This window comes from Anas platyrhynchos, chromosome 16, assembly GCF_047663525.1.
Source record: "Anas platyrhynchos isolate ZD024472 breed Pekin duck chromosome 16, IASCAAS_PekinDuck_T2T, whole genome shotgun sequence".
In the NCBI taxonomy this organism is placed as follows: Eukaryota; Metazoa; Chordata; class Aves; order Anseriformes; family Anatidae; genus Anas; species Anas platyrhynchos.
This window is the reverse complement of record NC_092602.1, coordinates 8,758,706-8,779,527: the sequence shown is the minus strand read 5'-3', so window position 1 is coordinate 8,779,527 and position 20,822 is coordinate 8,758,706. Positions and strand designations below refer to the sequence as shown.

The 20,822-nt window shown below is 38.3% G+C and overlaps 1 protein-coding gene across 2 annotated transcripts; it reads right to left on the bottom strand.

Annotated features, from left to right (window-relative positions):
• Positions 1-573: 573 nt before the first annotated feature.
• On the bottom strand, positions 574-17,716 carry UPB1 (beta-ureidopropionase 1). Of its 2 annotated transcripts, XM_027470089.3 has the most exons (10): positions 17,501-17,703; positions 16,728-16,899; positions 15,107-15,194; positions 14,268-14,362; positions 12,995-13,156; positions 8,891-9,060; positions 5,834-5,915; positions 4,986-5,028; positions 3,341-3,495; positions 574-827 (listed from the first exon to the last, which is right to left on the bottom strand). In XM_027470089.3, the coding sequence occupies exons 1-10, from the start codon at positions 17,599-17,601 to the stop codon at positions 744-746; spliced, it is 1,152 nt and encodes a 383-aa protein (XP_027325890.1). In that variant the 5' UTR covers positions 17,602-17,703; the 3' UTR covers positions 574-743. The 2 variants fall into 2 exon arrangements, with proteins under 2 accessions (XP_027325890.1, XP_027325891.1); XM_027470090.3 differs by lacking the exon at positions 3,341-3,495 and having other exon boundaries at positions 17,501-17,716.
• Between the last annotated feature and the right edge of the window lie 3,106 nt (positions 17,717-20,822).

Here is a 20,822-nt window from a genome sequence, read left to right as displayed (position 1 = left end):
TGTTCACAAAGAAAAGCATGCAACTGCAACAACCTTGCTGGTGCTTTAGTTAGTGCTTCTATTTCTGCCCCACAATGCAGCACTAAGCTTCTGGAAATGTTAAAAGCATCTGTCTACAGCACTGCTTCTGGAGCCAGAAGGAGCCCTTCAAAAGCACTGCTCCTACTGTGGTTATAATACATTGCGTGAAGGGAAATACAAAGACCCAAAGTGGTCTTGTTTTATAGTACACTCATCTTCAAACAGCTAGGACATGTCTGGGACATTACTTAGCTGTAGCAGAACTACATTAAATGGTTGTTAATAAAAGAATTAAAATGCATGTCTCCTCCCTACATTAAGCATTTGGGTAGACCATAAAAACTGGAAAGGAGAAGTAAACAAACAATGCAACACATTGAAAAGCTTATTTAAAAATTTATCTCCTCTGAATTCATCCTTTCTATATATCCCTGTACAAAGTACTGAATAAATGTTGTCGTGATTTCATATTAAAGTATTCCTCAATGAATATAATTCTAGTAAGGAGTAAAAATTTGGAATCCTTAGTGTAAATTAAAACAAACAAACAAAGACACTTTACAATTACTTTACTTAACACAATTTTGAACTCTACTATTTAAAATTTTGTTACAGGAAATTAAATTGACAGCATGGAAATAACTTGCGATTTGTAGTAAATTTAGCATCCATTAGTATCTTTTCATTTATTACGTAACATTTGAGTGTAACGAGATGGCCTCTCACTCTCGGATTATATTGGGTGTAAAATAAGGCTGGACTGCTTCAGTGAGCTTTTTTGCATACATTTCATATCTACCGGTCATCTGGAAAAGAAAATCAAAGCTTCAGTTCTGTTAGCAATGAAAGTACTTCAGTTCAGTAGAAAATAGCAATATCCACCATTTTGTTGTTTTTGAAGGCTAATTATTTAACTGTCCAAAACAGTAAAATGATAATCCACCCAGTATGGAAGCCCTCCAGTGCCTTACCAGAAACTACTACATTTCCATAAAAGAATTTGCTTTGTGTTGCCTAGAACTAGACTTCTAACTGAAAAAGAGTAAAGTACGCTTCCACTCTAAGAAGTCAAAGTTTAAACTAAACACCTTTCTGCTTCACAGCTGTCCTTCATGTTTGCTCGCTGATTACTTAAGGCTATTTTTGATTTCCTGGATAGCTGAAGGCTGAATGTGTTGCTTTCTTACTCATCAAAAAAATTCTCTTGTAAGTCAATTATGTCAGTGATAGAAAAGGAGTGTACCTGGAAGGATGTCTTCATATTATGTCCTTGACAACTGATGAACCCTGCTGCCAGCAGTAAGTTTATGTATGTGTCACTGAGGGTATTTGGGTTACGCTCACTTTATCCATTAACAGCACAAACAATTCTCATTGCTTTGGGTGAAACAGTAAGCTAGGACGCTGAAATACAGCACTTTACGCTCTGCTATCCTCTTCCCAAGTGCACAGTCCGCAACATTCTGGAAGGTGAACTGCCTCTTTCTTGCCAGCATGTTAATGGGGACAATCTGTTTAACTATTTTGCTGCTGATAAATTTTGCAAAGTTATTCTACTAATGCCCATTTCAGGTGCTGTTGGTGCATATAGCACATACTGGAGCAAGCTAAGTAGATTCCTACTTGCTACCGAGGGTTTTCTGCAGTGGATAAATGATGACTTCCTCATTCCCCTCACATCAAGGAACTACTTCGGTCTTGGCCAGATACAAGAGGAAAAAGAATCAGGCATCCTTTGTCATATAAACAAAAGTCACAGCTGTGCCTTACGCACCAAAAGACCAACAATAGCAATCTACACCATCAACAGAAAACTGTAAAGTGCTGAAAGCACAACGATTGAATACAATGAGACATACACAATTCTGTTCAAAACAGCTAAAGGTCAGTGTTTTGCTTTTACTGCTTTCTTCCCCCCAATCGATACAATTACTTTTGTTTGGATGCCTGTACTAAGCTGTTACAAGAAATGCTCCTTGTGCTTCCTGAATCACTACATCTCTGTTCTGCAAAAAGGGCCTCGGATTTCCGTGGTAAAGCAGAGCGAAATAAATGCCTGCCTGACTCAAAAGACTTGGGATCTCTCAGCAGAATTTAAGTACACTATGTCAACCACCATGTACCTACCACGAACACCTGCAAAATAACAAATGCAACTCTGTACAGAAAAGGACAAAATTATTTTTTGTCTTCAATGCCTATATACAGAATAGCAAATAAACAAATTTAACAAATAAATTCTGCTCCAGCTAAGGAATGACTGCATTAATTAAAAACTCAACACTGCTTAAAACATTTATTTTTAAATACTAGTAATAACACTGAAAAATCTACATATACTGTGATAGCTCCCAGCTGGAACTATTTTTGTTAGGATTCAAATCATGCCAATTCTAAGGGCAAGCAGGAAAGAATTCTGATCTCTACCAGTATTGAGGACAAGAATGAAAGACTTGCCTCTGCAGAAGGGACCAAGATGTTCTTCATCAAAACGTATTTTAGAAGTTGCCCTCTCTTTTCTTCTTTTGCTTTGCCATTTTTGTTGTACCAACATTTTTTTTTATTTTTTTTTGTGGGACCTATTGTAAAATTGTAGACTAAAAGAAGAAACTAGAGGGCGTGGTTTTTTTTTTGTTTTTTTTTTTTTTTTATTTTTTTCAAATCTGGTCACTCCACTAAACCAGTATACGATATAGCCACCCTCCACTCACCCCCCAGTAGTACTGGAATAACTGAAGAGTTATCAAACTACAGTACCAAGGTGGCAACTGATTAAACGGGCACTACTGTTGGAGAAACTACACCAAATTACACGCTTGGGACAGATGATCCAAATTAGCTTTGGCTGAGAATTCAAAAATAATAATAATAGTAATGCTTGAACTTTGAATAGTTTGAATTACTTGAATAGTAATGCAGACCCATAAGAATATAAAGAACTACCATACTACGTCAGATCAAAGGCCCATCTTAGCTCAGTTGCAAATGCTTAGGTACATTGCATAAAAAAAACACACACCCCCTAGTAGTCCTCAGAACTTCTGGCAATGAGCACGTAAGGACCAAAGGTTACGTTTTTCATTTAAAATCCTTTGTCCTAGTTTCCCTGAATTCATCTGTTCCCTTTCTGAATCCATTTATGCCTTTGGCCTCCAAAACATCCTGTTAAATTAGTTCCACAACTTAAGCTTTGGATTGTTGAAGAAAGGTTGCCTTTTAACTGTTTTAACATTATATGACTGTTATGAAAGCTTGTTTGTTCTAATCTCATACATAACCTGTTCTTAGAAACAGGCTGTTTCTGTATAATCAGGCTTACCTTAAAATTCCATATGTCACTGACTTGCCTGCAAAGATTTAGATCCATCTCTACCACAAGAAGTCCATCATAAATTCGAGAGAGTCCTGGGGTCCTACTGCCATCTGGTGCAGCTACATAACTTGAGCCATAAAAATGGCCCAAGTCATGGTGTGCTTAAAGAAATTTTGCAAACAGCATTACATGCTTTTTAAAATAATTACACAACTTACATGCAGCTTCCCATAATACTTAGTTCAATTTCTTGCGGTTGCTCACTCAATGTGCTTTAAGCACGGTATCATCCTGAGGAGTCACAGCACAACACTAAGATAACTGCCAGTTTGACCATTAGTTACCTTTCATGCACTGCACAGCTTTCACATGTATCAAACAAAGACAAAAAAACACACTGTGTTGGCTTTTAAATAATGCATTATTATGCTTTCCCATTACTAAGCCTCTGCACTAAAGTGAAGGACTAAATAAATAAAAAATGAAAGCAGGGATTTAATTGAATGCTAATTGTCAAATCATACATTTCCAAAACAGATGGAGATGCACACATTCAATTCTCAATACAAGATCAGAGGTGACAGTGCAGAGATGTGAGGCAAGAAGAAATCATACATCTTATTGCACAACTCCAAATTGTGCCAGCAATAAGCCACAAATGCTGATCTATTAAGTAATGGATACCACTGGCTTTGTTGATGCAGCTGTTACCAACACCTAACTTCAAACCTAGTTAAAAACAAAAAGGGCTCAGGCCCACATCAGATTAAGCCAGAAAGTCACAGTTATCACAGGACAAATTCCAGTATTCCAACACATAAGTGAAGTACACACAAACAAATCTTGTGCTCTTCTTTGAATTGCTAAATAATAATTTGTCAAAGGGCAGACCATGCACTTAACTTTCAGAATCCACCTTTTCATTCAGGTGTATGAAGAATACCAGTAATGTCAGACACTGTCTTATTTTTCTAATTTAAAATTATAATTGTTATTCTTTTTGTTTGTTTTTTGTTTTTTGTTTTTTTTTTTGTTTTGTTTTGTTTTGTTTTATTTTTGGTTTTTTTTGCCAGCAATATTCTCAACCAGTCCTTACTAGACAGTCATGAAAAAAAACAATATAATAGCCAGGAAAATTTTTCCATGGAAAACCCTGCTACAGACCTAAATTTTTCACTAGTCATGACTCAGATATTGCTGTTGTCTTTTTCACAGAATTCCAAGCTTTTCTTTAACCTCCAAAATATCTATAAAACAGGGTGAAAATGTTTTGGCTGGTGATGCAGGCTAGTGCTATTAATGTTAATAATCATAAACCTATAAATAAAATGGGATGCATGCACTGACAACATAGATTAATTTGTGGGATTCCTATTTTCCAGTCCTACAGTACCTCCCTGATTCCAAAGCTCTTAGCCCTCTGCAAGTAAGTAGAAACCTTAGGTAAGAACTTCTGGTGACCACATACCATGGTAGCACCACATCTAACAGGAAGTGCTTCTCTACAACTTACAAAACCGCAGTCTTAGGTATGGCAGTCACTAGCCACCGCAGCTGTTTTGGGATAGACACTTGTATGAGAGCTATCATTTCTTCCTACTTTACAGAAAACAAATTATTAGCAATTGCTGAAGGAGATTTCTGAACGTACCTTTTCCACCATCCCCTGAAGTAAAGGCATTTTTGTAGTATTCCTGTGAAACAGAAGGTGGCAGTATAATTCCATTTCATTCAAGAAATCCTTGCTAGTCTAGTATGGGAGTCTATATACACATATTAAGACTTCTCTGTCTGTCTAAAAAGAGTCATCAGAGTGGTCTAATTTCGATGATGGGTAGGCTGGAAAACAATATGTTTTAGTATCACTGTCTGTTGTTCACCCACTTTGGGGACCATGCCTCATCACAACTCTTAAAGAAGAGTGCATTTAACTAATCACATTTTTGCAGATCACAGAAGAATCCAAATGTGTTCATATAACAGCAAGAACAGGTATGGATATTTGCAAAGAAAAAAATAAAATAAAAACTACAGAAGAACACATATTGAGGATATTGGACAAATCTGAAAGCAAGAGTGACCTCTGGTGTGCAGTATTCACTCTGATTATAGAACTTCAGTGTCCAGGAAGAGGTAGTACCTGGATACCAACAACAAGTTGTGTACCACTCATTTGACAACGTTTCATTTTCAGTCCTTCTGGCAAAAAGAATATTAGTTTTGCCACAGAAACTAAGGTAATTAGCAAAAGGGGTGGGTGCTTATTACAAAGAAGGAAATTCAAGAATAGGAAACAGCTGCAACAAAAAGTAGGCTGCCAGCAACAATGCAGCTCTCAATCACTGTATTCAATCTTCATCTTCAAATCATATTGAAAACGTTAAGAGAAGGTGCTTTACACATTAGAGGAATATATGTGTTCTAGTGCTGCTCATTACCTTGAATTAACGCATGCTACGATACCTAAATTAAGAAATGAAGAAAAATGAGAATACCTACCGTTCCCACTCTGTTGATGGGACATGTGAAGCAGTGATTAGCTATGGCAGCATTTCTTGCTTCAATTGGCCACAGTGACTCGCTGCAATACACAACAGAGAAGCAGGTATTCATTCAGTTTGTCTACTTCAGAGCTAAATTTATATTATGACTATGGAGCACTGCACATTTGCTGTCAAGGAAGCCAAAGTTACGACCCTGATCATACAATCAAAATCTCCTCACAGATACAGGCAAGTATCATAATTGCTTTCTACTCAAACACAGGTATAACAATTTTATCTGATAACCTGGTGAATATGGATTTGTTTCGGCAAAGAAAAAAAAAGTCTCAGGATTTTCAAAGCAATTATAATGTTTTACTACACAAATCCATGGAATGAATTTACCTATGTGCTTCCAACATTCCCTTCAAAACATCATCTGTAGCGATGCACAAGTTGCCTTCTTTTTTTTTTTTCCAAAACGATCAAGTAGCAGCTTTTGCAGCAGCAAATAAAAAAGTTTAATAATAGTAATAATAATAAAAAAAAATCCAATTCCACCAAAATGCTCCATTTCTGTTATTTCAACTACAGTTTTCATATCAATTTCCAGTAAGTCATTCCATGGTGGGTTGTTAAGAAAGAATGTATGTTTAACAAAAGCTTTCTGAAAACTTCTCAGTAACTATTACACCAGTCACCAAAATTTACATGAAACCAAGAACTGAGAAATAGAACAATTCCTTCTCTTTTGCAAGCCACTTACAATCCAATAGGAATTTTAATTCTGACTGATGTTTTAAACTGAAACATTCCTGTTTTTATAAAATAATTTGATATACAGGTATCAAACTAGTTAATAGGAGGTCTGGAAGTACTCAAAGCTCCAAAACAAAGGTGATACATGCTGTCAGAAGAGTGTATAAAATGTATCTGCCAGATTCTGACCACCAAGACCAGGTTGCAAGTGGCTGGCTGTCATTAATCTTGCAGTCAGCCAGGAGCATCTTTAGAGATGGTCACTGGACTGATTGAGAGGACTTGGTTTATTGCTTTTTCTCAATTGGTTTAAGTCTGGCAGCCAGCTCTGCTAAGAAAAAGTGATTTTATTGAAAAGCTCCTGCAATTACAATTTACAGAAGAAAACAGACAGGAAGAAAAGGCTATAGCCAAGAAGCTACCCCCAGAGACAGTTTTCTACATAGGCCTCAAGAGTACTCTTCCTGCAATAAAAATTATGTGCTTAAAAACAATCAAGTGAAAGCCAATAATTAGGAGAGCCTGAAGCATCCAGAGTACCAATCAAGTGCTGTATGACGACAGGGTAATTTCTATTTGCTCTCCTCTTAATGGGATGTAAGTGGACAAACATCACAAACATCATTCTAGCAGTGATATAAATGCCCCAAAAGCATTGTGCATTCATTGAACTCTTTTCAAATAACATTTTGAAATGTTACACAACCTAAATAAGATCCAGTCCTTTACATTAAAAATTGTTAAAGGCAGTTTCAATGACAGTATATTGAGTTCAGCCCACAGTTTCAGCTCTTCAGGTTTGTAAATACACAGTTCTCTGCATTAGAACTGGCTGTGGGTATGAAAATTGTATGCCTTCAATCTGTTTTTCACTATTTCTACCCTATTGTAAATGGTCTGTGCCCTCAGGTTTTTCTAGCTTGCCTGCAACAAATATTGTATGATTACTCTTGATCCTTTTTTACAGAGACAGAAGAACTCCAAACTGAAATTAAATAGAAGATAGGGAGTTGGGGGAAGCCTTAAGAAAATGAAAATGTTAAAAAATATTTTTTTTTGATAAAACACATGATCCTGTTAGCTTCCTAATAATCACATTTGGAGCTGGAAGCTCAAAGACAGTTAAGATAATGCAAAATACAGTTTTAACTCACAAAGGAAATGTCCTTGTTCCAAAGAACCCCCCAATGCCAGACTTCCCTCCCCTCTACAAAGCTAACTGCTTATGCTGAAAATGGTGGCAACTATTAACACTTATAACCCAGCTTAAACTAATACCGCTTCCCAAGTCACATACATGTAAACATCATACACTGCTAGACTTCTGTTATCTGGAGGAAAAAAAAAAAAAAAAGAAGAAAAAAAAGAAAACAGAAAAAAGAAAAAAAGAGGAGGAAGAGAGAGAAAAGCACACTTGCTCTATCACTTGGTAAGCTGATTAAACTATTTCTACAAGCTTTCTACCTAGAAAAAAAGCTTCCCTCTGATAAATGTGGTATGCAGTTATTTTACATCACATTGTAATATTCCAGGCAATACACAGCCCATGTCAGATCATGCTATGGAAGCACGGTATATTCAAATGGTATTATATTCAAATGTGACTGATGCTGTCAAGACACAAAATATTCAAGATCAAATCCACAAATTATTCATTATGAGCTACCTAACAAGTGTATTTCCTTAGCTGAGTTACTTTTTTCTTTCAGGAAATCAAGTCAGTAGGGTGCAATTAATATAAATCTATAGTTATTCTCAAGGGAAACAGCTTATGCTGATTTAGCCTGATTCAGGAGGCCTGATATTCACAAAATTGCCACTAGTAAATTTAATTAAAACAAACAAACAAAAAAAAAAAAAACAACTTTGAGAAAAGGGTTTCTCAGGCTGTTTCTGAAGACTACCAGTTGATACCATACTTATGGGCTCCTAAGTGGCAGGTGCATAATCATCTGGCAAGCTAAACTTGAGCATAAATTCCTACAGCCTACCATAAAACAAAAATATTACATTGACAACCTAAATAAACTTATTAGCTTTCAGAAGACCAGTGGGACACTGGTTAACTGTGTCTCAGAGACCAAACACCCACAGATGTGCAACTGAAATTCTCAAAGAGATTCAGTGACTGTGAACAGACTGGTAGCCCAGAACTTCAGAGGGAGAAGAATGCACGTTCCTCCATGAAGGCAGAACAAGGAGGTGATGACCCAGGTTCTAAGACCTCAGCAAGGTGCCCCTGAAGTCTCACTGAGGAGCTCAGAGGTTCAGTTAATGGAGAAGATGCAACAGCCCACAGCAGTTTGTATTTCACCTGAGTGTTCCAATAGTGGCTGAAGGGTTAAAGATGATCTCTGCTCCGTTCATGCTGTACATGAGCCAGTTCAGAGGGTGATGGCGCCCATAGCAGATGTTCACAGCAATTGTTCCAAACTGCGTCTGAAACACTGGATGCCCTGTATTTCCTTCCATGTAGTATGTAGACTAGGAAAAAACAAACAAAATTTTAAAAATAAATAAATCATAATCAAAACCAAAGGCAGACCTCTTTAAAAAAAAAAAAAAAAAAAAAAAGACATTCAACATTGCTTTGACACCTTATTTCTAATTACCAACTTCAAGTCATGAGACCGTAAGCAACAACAGCACTTTTCATTTAGTACACTGCTCTGGTGTAATGAGTATTTGGAAAAAAAGAGGCTCTAAGAGAGTTCTACTAAGATAGAATTCAAGTCCCTTTCTGCTTCCCTTCATTCATACTACATCCCAAACACTGTGACTTTCACATAAACACTTCTAGTCACATTAGCAATTTCTGCAGAAGCTTAAAATCAATTCACAAGTTGCCAAACTTTAGTCACATCTCTTAGTAATTTCACCACATAAGAAAATTCTCCTGCATCATCACAATCCTTTGAAGTCCTATGAAAGACAGAGAAGATAAACTGTGTTTAAAGAACAAGGAATTCCCTTAGTTTCATCTGTTATGCAATGACATGCAGTAATTGTATAAATACTCTTGGTCATATCAATGTATAGCTAAGATTGGTTATTTACATTGCCTATATGCCAATTGCTCTAAACTAACAGAAGGTTTGAAAGAACCACCAGGAAAATCACAGGATAAATCCACAGAACACTCCTTTAAGAAACTGGAGCCAATTGTTGGCTTCAAAGATCTCATTTACCATATGCTGTGAACTTCCATCTTATCATATCAAACATTCCTATACAGTTAGGAATGCACTGGTTCCTGTAAAAGGCACTAGTGAAGAGGACAGAACACTTAACAGCTATCAAGAGAGACAAACACGCACAGAGATACCCTACTAGAAATCTACAGAAATAGTTCTTCCCAAACACAAGAAAAGGGTATGTGTGGAGTTACTGATGGTTGCCTGTTTAGTGTGCAGTGGTAGTCAAAAGCCCAAGAAAATCTCAGGCATCTGAAATGTAACAAAACATAATTTTACTTTTTTTTTTTTTTTTTTTTTAAATAAGAATTCTGTGTGCCCACAGCTTGACTACTATGGACAATTCTAGTCTCTCCGTCTCAATTAGGATATACCAGAGATGGAATAAACTAAGGCAACTAAAACAATGAAGGGGATAGAGCAGCTGCTTTGTGAGGAACTAAAAAGGCTGTCTCTCTAATCTGCAGACAGAAGGCTGAGGGTGATTATGAATGAGATTTACAACATCAAAAAAGCAGTGGATAAGATGAATACAGAAATCCCAGAGGAGCAGCAGTAGACACTGAAATTACAATCCTGTATCAGTTTTAAACCAAAGTATTTTTTTTTAAGCAGTAGGCAGTGCACTTCTGGAATTTGCTTCTACCAGAGTCTGCAAAGCAGATCGTGTCACCAGGTTTAGAAAGGATTAGGTAAAGTCATTGATAAAAAAATCCACAAACAGATAAGAAACAAAATGGAGAGGAACATGCAATTTAACATCCCTTGTGCAATGTCTGCGGGTACTGATGGAGTGCAAACACTGCGGAGTGGCCAGAGTTACCCCTAACAGCATCCCTTCGTGGTGGCTTCAGAGACAGAAGAGCACTGGACACAATTCACTAGTCTGCCCCAATGGGGTGTGGCTTTTACCATATAAGATAGGAGTGCTATAAAACAATTCTATTTTTATTGAATCTGTCTGTCCATTCTATCAGCTACTGCCCGTGGTGTTGAAAAGAAACTAAATCACGTCTGGCCTCACGTAAGCACAGCTACTGCTAGGGAAAAAAGCAGGGCCTCATCTAGATGTAGGAGAAGGGCATGATGGAAGTGACAGACACAGCTTTGAAGGGGTTGTGTTCTGAAATCAAGAAGGGCTAGAGGTTCAATCTGCCCAGTAAATGTGACAATCTCTTGTTTCTTACTAATTATGAGGTCTCATGAATTCACACAAACCCTTGGGCACAGATTTTATCTCCTTTCATGTCTGCAGGGAGCATACCATGTGGTAGGCACTCACATAACCCTTTTTCAAAACAATTCTGCTGATTTAAGACATTTTCATTTTTTCTCAGTTTTCTTTTATTACAATAGGAGAAGAAAAACAAGAATGCAATTGCTTTGGGGAATACATCCATTCATATTCTTTATTCCCCACCAGAGGTCACAATCATCTCCACAGCAACAAATTGTGAAGCCTCAAGAAGGATTGATTTTTGTTTATTTATATGCCCTCCCACACACGGTCGAATAGGTTATAGACCAATCTCTCTCCCCTTTCCATTTAGTTCTTACTGATTCATCAAGGATGATTTTAACAAGGCTCCTTTCCCAATCTCCTCTACAGAGACAATTCATAAGAAAATAATTTCAAATTCAACCCTTCCTTGGGGGTTACTTTGTTGATAAAGGAAAAAAAAATTAAAATAAGAGATAAGCATAATCCTCCCCCTTAGAAGAAATTTAGAAGTAGCCAAGACTATCAGAACTGCTCAGCTCAGAAGAAAATGCACTTTAATGCTTTTCTAACAAGACTAGCTAAAAAGTGAGATCAGTTTTAAGTAAATACTACTTGCTTGTTGTAACAAGATAGGTACAAAAAGAGACATCAAGTCATTACAATGCACCAGCAATATAACAGACTGCTTTGTGATAATTCTGTAGGTTAGGATTACAGGAACTAACTCATTTTAGGAATTATGCAAAATCCTCAATTAAACTATATTTATACTTCAACACGGAAAAGAAAATATATTTTCTGATTTTTAGGTACCTTTTGTTACAGCTTCATAGCTGGAAACAAGAATATTTTTTGAATCTGTTGATACTCCACAAAATTGCTGTCTAGTTACTGTTTTGCTAGCTAAAAGACAGCTCTGATAAAAACGATATCAAAAATCAAAGTAATTGTTAAAGACTGAGGTCAACACTGGTGACTGACAGACCGATGCCAGAAATCCATTGTGTGGAAACCTATTAATGCCCCCCCCTCTGAAGAAACCCAAACCAGTCTGATCAGGTCTAGGGGACCAGGTCAACTTCCAGAGGTCTCTGAACACAGTTTCAAGACAAAGATACATACATATTTTTAACACTAATAAAAAGTCAGTCTTGATTCTGAAGCCTCAGTTCAGTGACTGGACATTCAGACAAGGAACAACAGCAACTGTAAGCATACAGATAACAGCAGTTAGAAGAAATTGCACTGTTAATTACTCACTTTAGCTGTCAAGGAGAGATTAAGTTAGGTAAGACAATGTATTTTTAGCCTTCAGTTAATTTTTAATTCTGATCTTTCTTCTTGTGATAATTCTACGGATGGATAAACACATTTCAGATCAACCTGTTTTCTTTTGCCTTGACTACCAGTTCAGTTTCTGAAGCTGATTCTAGAGGAAGGCCTAAAAACTGGTGTGGGCTTCAGTGCGAGTAACATGGTTAATAAAGAGAAGATACCTTAAACCAACAATTCAGTCAAACGTATAATGGATGAAGGGATTCTACTGAAAGAAACATAAGCAAAAGAACTGACATTTTCAAGACAATCTCATGGGGAAACACAGATCAAGAGCACAAATAATACTCACGCATAAACCATGAAAAAGACGCTCTCCAAATTAAAGTTCAATGTGGCAAAAACTGAGCCAATCGTGCACAACTAACATAACTAAGCTGTGACTTAAAGAAATTTATTTTAAAAAGATCCTTGACTCTTTTGTAGTTTCTAAGAGGCATGGAAGCATTTATGACAAAAGATTGTGCTTTAAGAGTCATCACACTCTGCTCTTGATAAATAAACTTTGTATAATTTTACTTGAGAAAAAACTATTTGATGCTTAGTGAGCCACATTTTCTAGAAACACATTACGTTTCCTGACAATACAACTCTGATACAACGCATGCTGACAAAAACAAGAGCTGCAAGGTAACACTAGCTTGACAATCACAATGCTGTATCTTACCTCGTTGAAGTCTCCAACCCTTGGAATGTGATTTTTCCTGCTTTTGCCAAGGACAGCTCCAGAATTAGAAATGACCACTGCAGCGTTCCACAGAGTTCCTCCGTGTATTTCATCTCGCTCCAGGATTGGAGATATCACAACCATATTGTATTTCTTTGCCAGCTATACAAATGAACACAAGCCCTCAATTATACACAAGCCTACAATAATTACTTTCTCTTTTTGTTCATAAAGAAGCATTAAAAGAAGTTTTCACCTTGCACGTTACTTTGACTCTTATTTAGTGCTAATGTTGTACCCACACTGGCATGCCATTATTGCCAGAGTTTCCTTCATCACAGATGGCTGCATCACAGAGAGAGAGTTTTCCACCTGAATCCTGCAGCTGGAACCACAAGTACCTAGGGGCAGAGGCATCCTAACAGCAATGGTCAGGCTACAGAGCTGAACCAAATCTATTCACAGGTATAATGTGAATAAAAAACAAGGAAAATTTCAAATAGTGTTATATGAAATGTTAATGTTAAATAACTTAAGTGTAATGTAGCATCTTCTGACCGCTAATTTACTAGCACTTTGTCACCTTTCCTTCAAACTTCTTTCTTTTATTCCTCCAGACTTCTGTAGTGTCACTGACTCCAGTGACACATACTTCCCCATGATATGCAGTCCACAGAAGTTTAGTAGTTCAGTGAATACCTGGGCAAATTTGACATCAAACTATCTTGGTTCTTTGAATTACTTTCAAAAGGAAATCACAAAGGTTTTTTTTTTTTTTAAAAAAAAGTTGTCAGAAGACAAAAATAAAGTTTATCATATCTGTGATCAACAGTATCTGGAAATAATAAAAGCCATGTAATAACTTATCTCATTGGGTCCAGAAAATAATATAATAATAATACGTCATTTCACAGGGAGATGTAGAAGTTTTATGTGAAAGTGTTCTCTGTTCAGAAAAGGCTAGCTATTCATCTCCTCACACGTCATACAAACATTTAATGCTCCATTGTTCTAGGCAAGAAACACCTTTTAAATTGAAATTAAAAATGGTAATAGGCAGCCTATAAATGCAAAGCAGTTTAAATATTGAACACAGTTGTGGTTGTCCAATTCTACTTCATGTTATCATATTTGTCAAAAAAGGTGAAAAATATTTTAGATTATTACAGCTTTCTCAGTGGTACTAAAATACATGAAGAATTCCATGCTAATCAGTGGTAGTTATGGATTGAGGGAGGGAGCTGGGAAGGGTTTGGGGAGTTGTTTATTTTACCTCTTGACAGAATTTTGTTGTTGGTCCATCCTCTGCTGACTCAGCAAATTCAGTCCAGGGAAGTTTCTCTCTTGTACAAAAAGCAAAGGGCATGGCTGGAAAGCACGAATGCAAGACAATTTACAAGAGCGTTCATGTCACTCAAGAAATACAGAGGTATTTCTGTTTCCACAAATACAGATAAAAATTAAACACAAATTATTCAACTGTATTCCTTGTTTACAGCAAAAAGCTACTTAAACGTATTTTTAGCAATGCTGAGGAGATTTGGACTCACACAGACCAAAGCAGAAGAGGAAGAATGCACTTACTAAAGACACTCTTATGGGAACTGAAGATACAAAACAAACTCCAATTTCTTTCTGGGAACAACCTGCTTTCACAATTCAGGTCTTCATTTTGGCCCTCACCTCCACATTCCATTTGGCCTTAAATATTCCATTTTAATTACAATTACATTTTTATTTAAGTGTATGTGTAGAGGAAGCAAAGTTTTAGGAGGAAAAAAAAATGAGGAAAGTATCACAAAGGGTGATGTGAAGAAGCATGCCTAAATATCACTATATACTATATAGTGATATCACTATATATCACTGGTAGCATATACCAGTCTTCTACATAACAGACTTCATGCAGATATTCTATATAGTTCTGCCATTTTTTTTTCTTTTTCTTTTTTCCCCTCTTTTCTTTTTCTTTTAGAAAGCAGATCAATAACAGTAAACTGTTTTATTTTGGAAGATCTCTGCTGCTCGCTCACAAGACATATTTTCAGTACAGGTTACATGTTAAAACAGGAAGAACTTGACAACCTAGAAGGAATCACAGAAAATACTCACTCCATGCCTCCTGGAAACAAACTATGTTGACCCCACACATTGCAGCTACTTCCACAATCTCCTCAATTCGTTTGTGCAGGGCAGCCACCTGATTGTAAGAAGCGTCACGCTATAAAAAAGTTGTGTTCTAACTCACTTGTAAATTAATAGCCTTGTTTTACAAACTTTATTCACATTAAATTTATCTTGTTCTATACTTACTCCTGTTGCTTTCAGAGGAATAACTCAAGAAATCATCAGTCACAAGCACTGATAAGAGAATCAAGATCTAAGGAGTTGGGTAATGATTTTTTTAAAGCATTTAGATACTGAAAATAGAAAGAGACATCTACTAGAATTCTAATTCCATGGTACAACATTTAAATATATGGCACTTCATTGCTGACTGCCTAGTAAACAGCTAAACGTTATCAGCAAAAAATGTATTTTTGTTGTCCACTGTAAACAACCTGCAGAACAATGCTACATAAACGTGTACTCAAAGCCAAGTGCTCAGAATCTTAAAATAGGAGGTAAGGACAGTCTGTTACCCCAGTTATCTTCAAATCCTGCTGACACATGTGGATCTTGGACATTCTCTAGAAGTTATTAACTCCAAACTATTTTCTCAATCCCTATGTCCTAAAACCCAAGTAGATTATTACCAAGAAAACCAAAGCAATTATTAATTAGACAAAATGCATTGTTTCAAAGTACTCTTTTCTTTGAGCGTTCTAGTTACAGATAAGAATAAGCCTTGCACTTTGTATTGGTACTTTCAGGTGTCAATAAAAAATGGATGCAATGCAAGTCAACAGTGACCTGCATGCACTTATTTAGAGAAATGTTACCTATTTGTTTCTACAAGAAAATCATTAATAAAATTGGTATTCTCTTTCATAGCTGCTACAAAGAATCCACAAACTTGACCCACATATGAAATTAACTACTTGCTCCTATGAGGTGTAGTCTTTCTAAAACGAATTACTTTGTTGCTGTTCTATCCTATCAGCATATAAAACTATTAACCCAGGAGATTTTACAAACAGTATTTTCTTCTTTCTTTTTTTTTTTTTTTTTAAACTACTTTAACTTCTCCATATCTGTGTCACTTCAGTGTTTTTGGGTCTAAGATGTTAAGAGCTGGTGGTTACCATGTAATAACATCTGTTTTACTGCTGTACAATGAATAATGCACACAGCTTTATAAATCCATATTTTCTCCAGTAGATTTTCCCACAAGAGAAATTTTTCAATTAAAACAAGAACTGCACATGTGGATTCCACAGGTAGCCGTCACCTTTGGTTTCAGGTAATTGACTTTTTTGTTTCATTTTAGAGGCAATAGCTTTTAATTTACAAAATCAGTGACTAAATATTTAGCTTTGGAAAAACTGCAAACAAGGCTGGGCAATTCACTAGGTAAACGTAACAAGAGAAATGGTTCTGAGAAACAATAAAACCGCATGTGTCATTCACGTTTCTTACAGTACGTTGTATTAAGATAGCGACAGGTTCTATGCTGCCAGACAACCAGCAGGCATTTTAGGACAAAGTTGCATCACCAGCAGCTTGAGTGCTTATTTCCCAACCTGGTAAATGAGGAGGTTCATGCAAAGGGCCCAGATGCCGGTTTTTGTACCTGCACTGCCACGGCTGTGTCTGTGGGAAGCGGAATTTTATTCTGCACCAGTCCTACTCGAACGATACGTGGCCTTCTCAATTGCTCTGGAGCAGCATCAAATCCATAGCCCAGTAGCTCAAAATCTCTTTCCTGAGCTGCTGATAGAGCAGCATCTGGCAAATTCAGTTTTCTGGATTGAGGAAGAAACAAGAGATGTTTTAACGTGAGACACTCTCCTCTTCCACAACGCAATCGGCCAAAATGATCACAGATACCGCCTACCCTGCAGAGACGCCACCGTTTCAAGCTCCCATGCCCCGGTTTGCAGCTCTCAGATAAGGGCACCGCGGGGCAATAGCCAGGTCACTGACAATCCCACAGCTCTCCTCCCCAGCAGCAAACCCTCGGCCTCTTCCCCCAAAGCCGTGACTTCCTGACACCAGTCTCTCACCACAGAGCCCAAGGCCTCCTGTCCCTCCCCAATTACACATGCCTTCCCACCTCTGCCTCTTCCTTTGCGGCAGATCCCGCTTTTCTGCCTCTCTCAGCCCCCTGTCCCCCCTCTCCCCTCATCCCTCCCACCCCTCTGCTTCCCAGCCTGGGGTTACTTCCACAGCCCCCCAGTTCTCCCACCTCAGTTTAACTCCACATCATCGCAGTTACCTCACCACAGCCCAACCCCTCATCGCCTCAGTTCTCCCACCGCAGCCCAACACCCCCATCACCCCTGCCCTCCCACCACCACCACCACCCCGCTGCCGCCCCATCCCCCGTCAGGCCCCCGGCCCTACCTCGCCTCGCCGCCGTAGAGGATCCGCTTGACGTCGGCGAGGTCCGAGGCCGGGATGTACCGCTCCAGGCACGCCTCCACCGACGGCAGCTCCCCCGCCATGGCGCAGGGCGAGGCGACGCCTGGGGCCGTTGGGCACGGGGACTTCAGCCCCGGCGGCCCCGCCCCTTTCTCCTCAGCGGAGATGGCGGCCGGGCAGCCCCCGCCATGGCCCCTGAGGGAGCTTCGGTGCCCCTGGAAGTGGGGGGACTCAGGGAGTCCCGGTGTTTCTCCCCCCGGGGCTTACCCCGAGACCCCCTGAAGGGTTAAAAGAGGTTCGGATAGGGTCGTGGCAGGTCGCTTGCTGTTTCTGGCGCAGCTGTGATCTAAATAAATAGGGATCTAAATAAATAAGTGATCTAAAAGCAGAACACCTCGAGGATCTTTTTATGGCAATGCCATTCAACAAAAAAGGGGTAGAAATAGGAAGGAGATCATAAAAATGACAATTGTTTTTACGGATGTGTGTCTTACTTGCAATGAGACTCTGATCGCAAGCCAGGAGTAAAAAATAATTTTGCCTTCAACATGGATTTGAGACCAAGCATCATCAAAAATCCATCCCAGAAATAAAGCTAATTTGATCTATCCTTTGTCTGACATTAAGACCTAGATGTAAGTGAAGAAAAGTGCATCTGTATTTGGGTTCTGCACATGGTTTGCAGCCACGCTGTTTATACCAGTTGCTCCTGATAAAGTATTGGCCATGCCTTTTGCTTCCAAATGGTACCGAAATGCAGAGCCTAAGTGCTTTGTTTGAATGAGAAAACCAGTTAGCAAGCCCCTGGGTGGCTACACACATCCAAATATCACCAATTTTAAGCACTGCTTTATGAATCTTCTAGAGGACATAATGACATTCAGCACTTCTCATCTGCAGTTGTTAGGCATTTTCGGTTAAATATTAAGCCTTTTAAGCTAAAAAAAGTCAGGGGGAGAATGTCTAATATTTAACTTTAAACAGTAAGTAAGTATCCAGGGACGGTCAGTTGCCATCATGGCATTTTGAGATGCGATTCTCTCTTTTTGACGCAAGCGGTTGCAGCAATGCTCCCTCTGCAAAGGGCACCAGTGCAGGTGCGCCAGCCTGAGGCTGTGCTCAGAGCTGGAGCCACACAGGGCAGGCCAACTCCCTGAGACAGAAGTCAGGAAGATCCTTCAGTCTTGGGGAAATTTCAAAATCAGCTAAATGTAGGCATGATAGTATATTACAAAACAAAAGCAGAAAATATGAAAGAGAAGAAACAGGCCATCATTTGAAGGAAGGAACTTCTAAGAAGCCTGGATGGCTGGTCCATTATATTTGTCCTGTACCTATCAGTGAAGCACTATCTCCATTTGTAAGACCAACGGCCTGAAAAGCATTTCTTAGGGATTACTTTCCCAAACATAATTCCAAAGAGCAATAATAAGCAGTGACTGATACTTCCATGGCATTTTTCATCTGGTTATCCTAATTGGTTTAAAATTATCAACTTTAACATATGTATCAGTAACATTTTGTTCTCTTCATGGCTGGCAGGTCTTTAAATATTACAGAACTGGACACCGATGCAGAAATCAGCTGAAAATTCGGGGAAATTAGACCAAGTAAGTTTGTTCCCATATCAGCATAACCAGGATGTCAAGTAACAAATAAAGCATTTCTGGAGGATTCGTAGAAACAAACAGAAGAGCCTGGGTTTCTTTGGGAACGATTCAAGTTCTTTTCTGCCTGGGCTGCAAATTAAAGGGAAAAACAGCAGGTCTATTTTGTATCCAGCTCCTGAAGAAGGTCACATAACTGAACTTTTCTCTTCAAGTTTCTATTCTTAGTGTGAACTTTCACTGACTTCTCTATTGGTGCCTTGTTTATTTGTAATTTGTTAAATTGTGCTACATGTAGGAAATGGACTTCATGGCAATAAAACTGAAGCCCCTGAAAAGAATACTCCTGAACAGTTGAGATCTGAAAAAACAGTACATTTCCTGTGCACTGTATCAACCATCCTGCAACAACACAGTGAAGTCCAGACTGCGTGAATAGGAAATGACAAGCCTAGAATTACTAATAATGATGAAAGGAGATCAGGCTATTCCATAGGGACTATGCGTATATAAAGGTATAACTCTAGCCAACACAATAAACCTTCAAAGCACGAAATGTTAATGTTCAGCAGGAAAGTAACCTAATAAAGGAAGATGCCTTCCGTATCCCAGACAAAGCATATTAGAGAGCTTGGATCTAAACCTGGATGTTCCACCACAGTCATTGCAATTATCTGTTAAGTACGATGCTTGAATCCAGATCTCAGTTCTGGTTTTGACTTCTTCAAAGCTCTGTATTTAAGCTTCTTCCCTGCATTACCTGGATGAACAAATTATTTTGCGAAACAGCCTAACCTTTTGGTATAAATTCAGGCTATGATAATTGGTTTAGAGGAAAATACATGTTTTATGAATCACAAGTATTTTTCAATGAGGGAAAATTCCTACAAAACACTTTTAATCTCTATTGCCCTCAGTCAGGGTGATCCAGAAAGTCAGATAAAGAATTCAGGACCACACGGGTGTAATAAGTACAAAAAAGCTGTTCTTTTGTGCTTTGAGAAGCCCTGAGTTGAACAGATATGATCTCAGAGCTAAAATTGGGTTTTGATAATACTAGTCCATACACTCTGTGCTGTAAAGCTGTTCCCAAGAATTCCTGTAAAACCCCACAATAGCACCCTGGCATTAGTCAGAAGCACTCTGGAGAATGAATTTAAGAGCCAAATATCTAGAGTTCAGGCCAAAGCTGGGAAAGACCCGAGAAAGGATTTAAACAAACAAAGTTGTTCCACTGTAAACCAAGATAGGAGTAACAGCTGAATAGCAACACATATCAGAGCCAGCAGGCAGGACAGAGCCAGAATTTCCTTTAAGTTAGTAGTATGTACATACGCTCCCTCTGAAACATTCAGCTTTTTACAAACTGTGCTACTATCATGTAAATCATGTTTCCAGACACTTTCTTCTGCTGTCATTCCTTGAAATGGGTCACACACAGTTCCCCAGAGCAGCTAAATAAATAACTTGTGTCCCTAATGCAATAAGGGGACGATCTGTCTCAGTTCATCCATAGGGTCACGCTGCTTGTTATTAACACCTATCAAGGGATTTAGGTGGACGTGGATCCAGACATGTCCTGCAAGGCTACAGGATATTGATGGTCTGTCTAAGCTTGCTTTCTAGACACTGCAACATCCTTTTATATGATCTTCCACACGTTCCTTTTCTAGTGGCCACTAAATACAGGACTGTTA